General features: G+C 36.6%; 1 protein-coding gene across 1 annotated transcript in view; it reads right to left on the minus strand.

The window, feature by feature from the left end:
- Positions 1 to 12,446, minus strand: part of UBE2W (ubiquitin conjugating enzyme E2 W) — a 76,244-nt gene that overhangs the window by 25,393 nt on the left and 38,405 nt on the right. Inside the window, exons 2-3 of the mRNA XM_082859026.1 lie at positions 9,372 to 9,463; positions 1,786 to 1,888 (exon numbers count right to left, since the gene is read on the minus strand). Coding sequence (XP_082715152.1) covers positions 1,786 to 1,888; positions 9,372 to 9,463 — 195 coding nt within the window. The remainder of the gene's footprint in view (positions 1 to 1,785; positions 1,889 to 9,371; positions 9,464 to 12,446) is intronic.

The raw sequence follows: 12,446 nt of genomic DNA on the forward strand, positions 1-12,446 counted from the left end.
ACACGGGTTCGATCCCTGGTTGGGAACTAAGATCCCACATGCTGTGGGGCAACTAAGCCCACGTGCCACAGCTACTGAGTCCATGCTCGTCACAACTAGAGAGAAGGCCACATGCTGCAACGAAGAGCCCACATGCCACAACTAAGACCCGACGTAGCCAAAGATAAATAATTAATTAATTTTTAAAATAATAATGTCAAAAAAAAAAAGAACCTGGAGGACACCAAAATCAGACCAGCAAGCAGGAGTAAAACCAGGGAAGGAGGATAAAAGGAATATGAGATAAGATGATAGAATTTATTACAATGGTTCTTACAGAAATATTAAAGATGGAATTCAACTGATGGTTAAGTTTGATATTTGATTTAGAATTAAAAACTGAGAGTTTAGAGAACACTTTTCACTTGGTTTCATGTTTACAGAAATATTATTTCCCTCTGATGAAAAATTTGTGAGTTCCCAGAGTAAGCCTTCTCCAATAGTCCCCTAGGCAAAGTTTCTGAGCTGGTGAGTGTATTCTTCCCTCACATACCTTCAACGAACTTAGGTTGAAGGTGACAAGTGGATACCTCACTGCTTTCAAGCAATAACAGTAAGATGATGCTGATAAGCTGAAAGCCAACAACAGAAAATGAAGATCATTTTCTGGAAAGAAGGAATACATCTGCTTTGGTTTTTGATTACAGTCTACACATGGTTATTATAGAAGTCTAGAGGTCATGACAATACATACGTCTTTGCCTTATTTTTATGATAAAGATAAAAAGGAGCCCCCAACCTCTTAATTTTCTGCTCACATGGAAACTTTAGAACTCAAGGAGTCCGTTTCCATTTAATTCTATGCCTTAAAACAATCATCTCTTTATTTATAGCACAATACAATAACTGACTTCCATCTATACTCTTACATGGCTAAGAGAATTGATTAAGCTGTTTGGTATATTCTATTTAAAGTAGCAATGAAATATGATTTTCCTCAAAAATAGCGTATTTTAGCACCTCACATGTTGAATTTCAAGTTATTTGGGAAATTTCACTATCCACAATACCTTATTACCTAGCAATGCTACACAGAGTTGGGCACCTGTCTTATCATTTTGCTACTAGTAATTCATTACCCATCTTACCAAGCCAGAAATCTGGAATTCATCCTAGAGTCTCCTTTTCTCTAACCTCCAAGGATTAATCATTCACCACAGTTAAGCAGCTCTCAAAATTTTTTCTCTACCCCCATTATCCCTTGTCCAAGTTTTAAGACATTAACTGAATTGACCCTGCCTCAAATTATAATGATCAGATTTGGGGCTGAGGTCTAGATATTTAACATCTTGTAATAATATATTCTGCCCGTGCAATACTAAAAGGCTGCAAAGACAGCATGCCAATGCGAAATCAAAGACGTGCTCCTTCCCAAAAAGCACCTGCCTCTTAACGATGTCATTCTATCATCATCTTATCTAGGAAGACGTGCCTCCAGTTATTCCAAATGCTAAGTTCTCCCACAACCCATGGGCCTGTGTTAGATTTCCATCCCTTTTTTCTGCTTAACATGAATGGATAAGAAACAGTCTTAAGTTTCCAGAAGCACAAAAGCAGCAAAGCCCTAATCTTAATAAGGTAAAATGTTCATATGATCTTGATTATATTATAAATAAGATAAAGGAACAAATCTATTCACATAATTATAATGAATTTCTTTTATAAGTTTTTACTTAGTCAAAAATCGCTAATTTAGCTATAATCCAAAAATACAATAAAAATTTAAAAAGCAAAACATTTTGTTACCTGAGGAGAGTCAAAAGGATATCGACTACTAAACTTAAATAGAAGTTGAAATTTTTCCCCTTCATATAAGGTACCTGGTGCACCTTCCATATCTACAATCCACCTAGAATAGAAAAAAAAAAAAAATTAAACTTCAGTTATAAAGGATTGGGGTGAGAAGGAGAAAAGAGAACACCGAGTATTCCTCTATGCCAGGCACTGGGACGAGAGTCATTCGTGTATAACAACACACTTCGTCCTCCCAACAATTCCAGGAGTAGGTATTTATACCCCTGGCCCTGTTTCCTTCTCTGACACTCCAGTTAAAGAGCCAGATCACGGTGAGACAGCTAACAAAGGACAGAGCCAAATTTTAACCCAGGTCCGGAAAAAACAACAAAATAAAACCCAGCTTAGGTGTGCTGACACCAAAGCCCGCACTCTTCCTACTCAATTTATGCTACCTTATTTTTTCAGACTATCTTTACAATTATGGAAAAGATTTTATAGATAACATCAAACTAATCAATTGCCTTTCTGATATCAATTATTTTAGAAGCTAAGAGAAAAATCAGTATCAGCAATGACTACAGGAGTGTAGCTATCAGACCAATTTTCTCATCGGCATTCTAGAGAAGGCTAAACAGGAAAAAGGAAGCTAACTTGACGTCGGTACACTTACTCTGATAGCTAGTTAAGGCTCTAGAAGGCCCTTCCTTTGTCTCTCATTATGTTTCAATTGTTTAATAAAACCCCAAATAGATTTCTATGGCATCTATGTAAGCTTACTTTGTTTTCATATATAACAATCATGAATATAAATCTGTTTATAATTATATTCTTATAACAACTATCTTTTGTTCTTTAAAAAAAAAAAGTGCGGGTAGAGGAATAGAGATTATTATGACAAAGATGACGGGGCAGAATTTAGAAGCAAAATGAGTTCCTAATTATATCCATGCCACTTATAATTATTGTATACCTGGTCAATTCCTGTAATCTTATACTTTTCAGGCATAAAAACTTATTATTTTAAATACAGGGAAACAAAAGGAAGATTGAGGATATACTGTTGGGGTTCTGTTGAGCACCTCACATATTATGGACTTAGAAATATGTAAAATAATAAATGTGCCTACTCTCTGAAAGCAATCACGCTGGAACACATATAAACCCTTAAGAACATGGCCATTCATTTTCACAATGCACGCTAAATACCTTATATGGTAATAAAAGATGCAACCACAGACCCAAGAGGCAATATTTTACAGTAAAATTAGACAGATCTGTCCCTTAATTAGCTGTGGGGCCCTAAGTAAGCTGTTTTACCTCTCCTGTTTTAACTACTGCAATTGTAAAATAGGTATTTTTAAAAATTAACTGCTAGAGTTAAAAAAAAAGTCACCTCGAAGTGTTGTTGGAAAGATACATCACGTTACATATGCAAAAAACCTAGTACATTCCTGACATCAGAACCAGTACACAGTAAATAAAATATAATGCAAAAGCTGCATTAAAAAAACAAAAACAAAAAACCTATTCTCTTTAAAACTAGGTCCTTCCTCCTAATCAAACGTATAAGCTTTTGCACAGCACAGGAAACCATCAACAAAATGAAAAGACAACCTACAAACTGGGAGAAAATATTTGCAAACAATGCGATGGACGAGGGCTTAATTTCCAAAATATACAAACAGCTTATACAACTAAATATCAAAAAAACAAACAACCCAATCAAAAAATAAGCAGAAGACCTAAACAGACATTTCTCCAAAGAAGATATACAGATGGCCAACAGGCACATGAAAAGATGCTCCAAATCGCCAATTATCAGAGGAATACAAATCAAAATTACAATGAGGTATCACCTCACACAAGTCAGAATGGCCATCATCAAAAAGCCTACAAATAATAAATGCTGGAGAGGGTGTGGAGAAAAGGGAACTCTGCTACACTGTTGGTGGGAATGTAAATTGGTGCAGCCGCTAAGGAAAACAATATGGAGGTTCCTTAAAAAACTAAAAATAGAATTACCATATGATCCAGAAATCTCACTCCTGGGCATATACCCAGACAAAACTATAATTCAAACTATAGTTCATATTTATGAACTATATATGTTCATAGCACTGTTCACAACAGCCAAACATGGAAACAACTTAAATGTCCATTGACAGATGAATGGATAAAGATGTGGTACATATACACAATGGAATACTACTGAGCCATAAAAAACAACGAAATAAGGCCATTTGCAGCAACATGGATGCAACTAGAGATTATCATACTAAGTAAGTCAGAAAGAGAAAGACAAATACCATATGGTATCACTTACATGTGGAATGTAAACTATGGCACAAATGAACCTATCTACAAAACAGAAACAGACTCATAGAGAACAGACTTGTGGTTGCCAAGGGGGAAGGGGGAGAGAGAGGGATGGACTGGGAGTTTGGGGTTGGTAGATGCAAACTATTACATTTAGAATGGATAAACAACAAGGTCCTAATGTATAGCACAGGGAACTACATTCAATATCTTGTGATAAACCATAATGGAAAAGAATATAAAAAAAAGAATGTATATCTGTGTATAACTGAGTCACTCTGCTGTACAGCAGAGATAGGTACAAAATTGTAAATCTACTATACTTCAAAATATATATATATATAAAACCAAAAACAAAAAGATGTACATATATACAATGGAATATTACTCAGCTACGAAGAAGAATGAAATATTGCCATTTGCAGCAACATGGATGGACCTAAAAATTATCATAGTAAGTGAAGTAAGTCAGACAGAGAAAGACAAATATTATAAGATACTTCTCATATGTGGAATCTAAAAAAATAATACAAATCAACTTACTTACAAAACAGAAACAGACTCACAGACATAAGAAACAAACTTATGGTTACCAAAGGGGAAAGGGGAGGGGAAGGGATAAATTAGGAGTATGGGATTAATAGATACACACCACTATATATAAAATAGATAAACAACAAGGATTTACTGTGTATAATAGCACAGGGACCTATATTCAGTATCTTATAACCTATAATGGAAAAGAATCTGAAGCTGTACACCTGAAACTAACACAACATTGTAAATCAACTAAAGTTAAATTTAAAACAAACAAACAGGGACTTCCCTGGTGGTCCAGTGGTTAAGACTCCATGCTTCCACTGCAGGGGGCACAGGTTCAATCCCTGGTCAGGGAAGTAAGATCCCGCATGCCACATGGTGCAGCCAAAAAACAAACCAACAACAACAAAAAAACCCCCACCACCAACCAAAAAAAACCCCACCAAACTAGGTCCTTCCTAGCCATGAACATTCCTTTTTAGCCCCACCGCCCACTCCCACCTACTATGCTGGGACAGTCCAAGAAAAAATCACAGGACTTCTCGGTGCCCTTTCGTTCTGTTTATAAGGCAATTCTTAGGACACATAATATACCATAAATTGACATGTGACCTATCCAAGCATAGCTCTTAAGGTCTTAAAGACACCTTGCAATATATGGGTGAGATAGGTCAAAGAAGGCATACTTCTCAACATCATGCAGGATAATTTAAAACAACGTTTTCCTAATTTAAAAAGTAACATATGTTCACTACAGAAAATTTACATAAGCATAAATAAAACAAAAATCACCCAAAGATAATCACTGTTAAAGTTTTTAGGGTACATTTCATTCTAGTCATTTTGCAGTTTCTGTATCAATGGACCCAAGTCCAGTAGAGCTGCATTAGGTGTACACTTAAATTACATTACATTCAAATCATCAATGTTCACAATTCCAGTCACAAGCACACACGCCCCAGAGTAAGGATGATGAGAGAAGTCTCACTTCTTAATCTCCTGTGAATACCCATTGTTCTGTGATTCTAATGTTTAAAACAGGTATTTTTCACACATTCATGGCTCCTAATCAAAGAAACAGCCATCTATGCCTCTCTGAAGGAAGAACTAGCTTTGTTGGATATATTAATACAGGATATATACCAATACAGCCTCTCTCAAGGGATGTTCAAAGGCAATTATGACTACACAAAATTTCTGCCTTACACGATATGATGTCTGTGGACTGTAACTCAAGGGGTGCCATTTTACTTTACTACACTGAGAAACCATTTCCCAACTTAATTAGTTCTAAGTCAATCTTTCTGTATCTCTGTTCCTTCCTTAGGACAGCGTATAGGTTATTAGGTCAAAGGATATGATACGCATTATTTTTTAAGGTCTACATGCTACCAAACTGTCTTCCAAAAAGCTTAACGTGCTTTCATCATCTTCGTTTACCCATATACCCCATCCCATATAATCCCACTTAAACAACAATTTTTTTTTTCTTTATTTTGGCCACACTGCACGGCTTGCAGGAGTTTAGTTCCCAGACCAGGGACTGAACCTGGGATGTGGTGGTGAGAGTGCCAAGTCCTAACCACTGGACTGTCAGGGAATTCCCCAAGTAATAAATAATTTTTTCAAAATAGGTCAGTAGTTACATCAAAACATTGCTTTTTTGCCCTATCTCTGATTGCTCTGATGTCTATCTTTTGCTTCAGCTTCTGCCGTGGCCTGATTAAAGAAACTAAAGAACTGAATAGGAAAAAAGTATATATACAATAGTATTTTAAAAACAGTGTTTATTTCCTGTTAACTATATGCATCTCTTTCAACTAGATTAATATTTGGTTTGGATTTTCCTGGTGGCACAGTGGTTAAGAATCCGCCTGCTAATGCAGGAGACACGGGTTCAAGCCCTGGTCCAGGAAGATCCCACATGCCACGGAGCAACTAAGCCCCGTGCATCACAACTACTCAGCCCACAAGCCACAAGTACTGAAGCCCGCATGTCTGGAGCCCGTGCTCTGCAACAAAGATAAGCCACCGCAATGAGAAGCCTGCGCACCGCAACGTAGAGTAGCCCCCACTCACCGCAACTAGAGAAAGCCCGCGTGCAGCAACAGAGACCCAATGCAGCCAAAAATAAAATAAATAAACTTACTAAAAAAAATTTTTGATTTGTAGTTCATCCACTTTGGAGATAATGCTTCAGTGGAAGGGGAGTCCTAAACACTAGACTGCCAGGGAATTCCCAAGATCTAATTTTTATAAGTCTATTTTCATATCCTGGAAGATAGTCCAAAGATAATAAAACTTTTGTGGTTCATTTACAGTAAATTATTTTAAAAGAAAAATTCTTGCCTGACAAACATCTCTAAGTGACAGGTTTATTCTGTAGCAAAGATGCTGTTTATTTTGGTAGTTACACTTTCGGCTGCATTGGGTCTTCACTGCTGCGTGAGCAGGGCTACTCTTTGTTGTGGAGCACAGGCTCTAGGCACTCGGGCTTCAGTAGTTGTGGCACGTGGTTTCAGTAGTTGTGGCGCATGGGCTTACTTGCTCCTCGGTATGTGGGATCTTCCCGGACCAGGGCTCGAACCCGTGTCCCCTGCACTGGCAGGCAGATTCTTAACCACGGCACCACCAGGGAAGTCCCAGTAGTTATAATTTGTGGTAGAAATATCTATACAAATATTTCAATTTTAAAAACATAAGATGGTCCTTTAACTTTTTATAAATCATTGTGTTGTGTAGTTCCTCGCCACCCTCCAAAAAATAAAGGTTGAAAGTGGAAACGATTGGTACCTACTTCCTTGAAAACTATAGGGCTAGATCTTATAGGATACTCTGAGGCAGGTTAACAAAGGTAAAGAGGAAAAAGATGAAAATGGAGTATAATCCACCTGTTTAATGATATAGAACAAAAAACAGTCACTTGTTTAATCATATAGAACAAATGCTTTATACTCTAAATGTGTGCTCCATTTTAAATTCTGTTTGAGATAAATGAAAAGTCAATTGAGAGCCATGAAAAGACATGGAAGAACCTTAAATGAATATTACTAAGTGAAAGAAGCCAGTCTGAAAAGGTTACACACTGTGTGATTCTAACTATATGACACTCTGGAAAAGGGAAAACTATGGAGACAGTAAAAAGATCCGTGGTTGCTGGGAGGGGACAGAAGGATGAATAGATGAACCACAGAGGATTTTTAGGGCAGTGAAAGTGCTGTATGATACCATGATGATGATACATGTCGCTATACATTTGTCCAAATCCATAGAATGTATCAAGAGTGAACTGTAATGTAAACTACAGACTTTTGAGTGATTATGACATGTCAGTGTAGGGTCATCAGTTCTAACAAATGTGCCACTCTGGTGGGGGATGCTGATAAATTAGAGAGGCTATGGCATGTGTGGGAGCAGAGGGTCCATGGGAAATCACTGTACCTTCCACTCATTTGGCAGTGAATCTAAAACTGCTCAGTCAACTGAGAACCCAGCAACGTTTCTAAGAGATCGTTATAGAGCTAGATACTCTATAGTATCTATAATATGTAGTAATACACACTACATTTTCTTTTTTTCTTTTTTTTGGCTGTGCTGTACAGCATGGGGGATCTTAGTTCCCAGACCAGGGATCAAACCCATGCCCCCTGCAGTGGAAGCATGGAATTCTAACCACTGGACCACCAGGGAAGTCCCCCATACTACATTTTCAAACATCAGTATATCCATTCAAACATCAACATACCCTTTCTTCATATTCCTGTTCTTAAAGCTTGGCTCCTGTCTTAAGTACTGACTCAAATGTCAAAGTCAAAGGTAACCAAAATTGTTTCTTCTGAAAATAAATATGTCCCTGTTGTGAGAGCTTTGGTCACTTTTGCTTGTGGACCCAGAATATCACTAAATATTTGAATTGTTCAGTTTGTCCTACAAGTTGGTCTATAGTAAACTTTTTCTTGTTGGTTTCTACCCCTTTTACATTTTTGGAGTTTTTTTTTAAGGAGAGAGTCAATTGCTTAAAAATTTCCCATTTTAGAACATTTACCCTTGTCTAACAGAACTGTTAGATCAAAGGAGTGGTAAGGATAGACCACACTGCGTTGTGAAATCTTAGGATGATACTCTTGAAAACACTTTAAACTAATTCAAATGCTCATTTTTAACAGAGGGGACCCATATTTCTACTCTTCTTAGCACATACCTGGGAAGAGACTTCTGCTCCACTCCCACGGAAGGAGCTAAATTAGAGAATACTTCTATGTCCTCCTTCTACCCTACACTTTTTCATACTCACGGAAAAGTTTCTTATTATTAAATGAGAATGCTAAGAGTCTGACATTCATTTAGCTACCCTTCTGTAAAGAAAGCAACTATGTAGTATGTTCAGGGGACAGGGATAGAGATACCTCTTGACTGTCATTCTCTTCAGAGCCTTAAATGTTTTTGAAAAGTCTGATAAATAACCTCATACCAAACTGCTCTATTACAGGTGAAGAACATTTTATAACAAAGTCAGACCAAAGTTTTTAAACGCTGCCTCATTAGCAGGAAACTTTTATAAAATGAAATTGTATATATAAATGCACAGAATAAGATCTGTTTACTGTACTTACCTCTTGGTGGAAGAGAATGGGATGAAATAAGAAAATAATTCTGTATTTTTAAAATGAGTATATATTCATATATTACATTGATAACAAAAGAAAAACAAACAAGTACTTTAAAACTTAAACACTTACTGTGTAATTGAATTCTGAACACTCTTTTCATTTAAAGTCATTCCGGGAGGTGGGTCATTTTGCAAAGCCAACAGTTCTTTCTGTAGTCGTTTCTAGAAAAGAATATCAATAATAACTTGTATACTTTTTCCTTACAACATAATATACTTGTATTCACACAGTCTGAAATCCTTGATTAAACTTCGTCCAAATGCTCACGCCTTTTCCTTTACAAGCCCCTACATCTTCTATATATTTTACATGCCTAATTCTCAAATTTTTAATTGCCTGTCCTATAACTCACAATCTATTGTCAAAATATTTCTAAATATATTTGTAAACTTAGATGTTGTAAAGTGGTTATGAAGAGCAGCCAGCTAACTATAAAACTTCAAAACTACTCCATTCAAGTTATAAGGTTATAAATGCTTAAAAGTTTTAGCAGGGTTTCCTTTACTGCTTTTCAATTATAAAAACCACAGTTCTCCATAATCCTTAAAGAATGCATCATTTCAGACAGACAGGCTTTCGAGAAGAACTATATTAAGTTAAAAAGTCTTTTGAAAAAGTTTAAAATAATTTTAATTTACAATTTACAGCCCCTGTTTATTTTCTTAAAATAGGATCATTCACATAGAATTTAATCTTTCAACACCAGAATATAACATACCAGGGCCTGAGATACATAAAGTTGTTTTTTCACATACTAGATGCCCCCAAATGGCTATGTATTTGCATTCTTGTTTGTACAGCTTTTATTGTTCAGTTCTTCCCTTGTTATCATCAGTGGACATTCTTTTTTAGTATACAATAATGCAAAACAAAAACCACAGCAGCCCATAATTTACAGGTTTAAAAACAAAATAACCAATGTTATTAGAAGTGCACGTAACATTATAAAAATTCTTAATGAACATCTTTTCTTGGATTAAAGCACACAAGCATGGATTTCTGTTCAGAACTCCAAACAACTCTCTACTTAAAAGCTAGTTTCTGATTTTTCTAGACAATGAAATATTACTATCAATACAGCAATGTTTCTAGATCTTTTCAATTCATAACGCCTTTAAATAAGCTTACCACCATCTAACAACACTACAGAATAGAAAACTCCTCCCTTCTTTGCTGAGAATCAATGGCTCTTTAAATTGCCAAAAGTGAAAACTTTTCCTCAGATGGTGCAATATCATAACTGCTAGTAACATGGAAAATAAGATACCAACTAATTGCAACTTCTGACCTCAGCTGCCTTCTAAAATGCAAAATTACAAATTGAAAATTAGTTTAGAAAAATTTTAATTATCCAAAATATAGAAATAAAGCTGCATAAACAATTTGTTTTGAATAAAGGAGGATTATATTTGTGATAAGTGTCTATGTTAGAAGAGGGTTTTTGATTTATTCTACTTCTGTCAACAAATATGGGTTCTGTGATCAAGTAAATTTTCAGAAACACTGGGCTCAACAACAAAAAGAAAAAAGGATTTTTTTGAAGCAGGAATTCTCAGAGACTTCTGATATACGAACTTGCACAATGATTCTCTAAGGGGAGGAAGACAACATACAGGCTTCCAAAAGTACTGGAATCCTCTCAGTGTAGGGCATCTTGGAAAAGTCTCCTTTCAATGACTACATTTTGGGAAACACTGCTGTGGAAATCCTCCAGATCTTGAAAACTTTACTAAGACAAGGAAGACAGCCCTTGTTATTGAATTAAGATATAAAGGAAGGTCGATTTGCATAGCTACCAACTGAAACAGGATATAAAGGCAAGTTACGAAGAATCGTGTTGGTGTAATTATTCCTTGGTCTCCTGGAGATAACGGTGAAGAGCACTGTGGAAAAAGAAAAGTTTTCCCCATCCTGACACTACTTATTATAGGTCCACAAAGAAAGGGGTATAGCCAAACTCCAAGACAATCTCCAAGTAACTGCCTCCTGGTATTCACATCCTAGTGTAGTTCCCTCCCACACTGTACCAGAGTTGGTGTGTGTAACCAATAGAATACAGCAGAAATGATGGTATATCACTCCCAAGATGAGGTTATGAAAGATTATGATTTACATCTGGGTAATTCTCTCTAGAATCACTTGCCATATTGTGAACAGTCCAATTCAGAGGCCTACGCGGTAAGGTTAGGGCCGCCTGCCAATAACCATGGATGATTTGGAAGAATCTCCAATCTGGAATCTCCAATTCCAGCCAAGATTTCAGATGACCACAGCTGGGGCCAGTATACTGCCTGCAAACTCAAGCCAGAATCCAGCTCTCTGCTTCAAGACCCTTCGAATTACATGGGATTATAAATGCTTTTTCTTTCAAATCACTAAATATGGGGGTAATGTGTCACACAGTGAAAGATGATTAATACAGAACCTCTGCTCCAACCTCTCCCCATTAGAAGGGGCTATCATCCACTTCATCATTTCAATTTCAGTATCACAGGTCAGAATCCAAGACATTCACTGGAGCATGTTTTTTAATTGAGGGGTGCAGTCACTACATTAAAAAGACAATTCATGCCAGTCCCTTACTGTCTCTGCTATCAGGCAATAAACTACCTTGCACATCCACATCCTCTGCAATAAAGAGACAGAGCAGGACGAACATTTGGGGGGTTAATGAGTACTTACTAAGCACACTAATAAAACTAATGATTTACCAGCGTACTAATAAAACTTACTGGGGAAAAAAAAATAAGAGTAGAAGGTCAAACAGTGTGTCTGGCAGGCTCATAGAAACAGGGAATTCACTCTTAGGGATCCTTCCCGGAACAATAATCATTAAAGAGGGCAGGAAGTGTCTTTAAGTAAGCAAACAGGTTCCTCAAGGGTCCTCTGGCTCTTCTAAAAAACTGGTTCTAAGAACCCTGAATATGAACACAGAAGCTAAAAAAGGAGGACTTAAAGAGTTCAATGTAAAAATAAAGGAAAATTCATATTCACTTGAGAATGTGAAGAACTAGCGTAACTGTTTAGAGATAATACCATGTGTTTAGAGATCATACTTTGTAGCATCTACCAACAGAAAGCTATCATCACATGAGGAAGCATTCACCTCCTAACTTTGAAGACAAAGCGTTAGCAAAAGTAGAT

This window comes from Leucopleurus acutus, assembly GCF_964270905.1.
Source record: "Leucopleurus acutus genome assembly, chromosome: 17".
Taxonomy (NCBI): domain Eukaryota; kingdom Metazoa; phylum Chordata; class Mammalia; order Artiodactyla; family Delphinidae; genus Leucopleurus; species Leucopleurus acutus.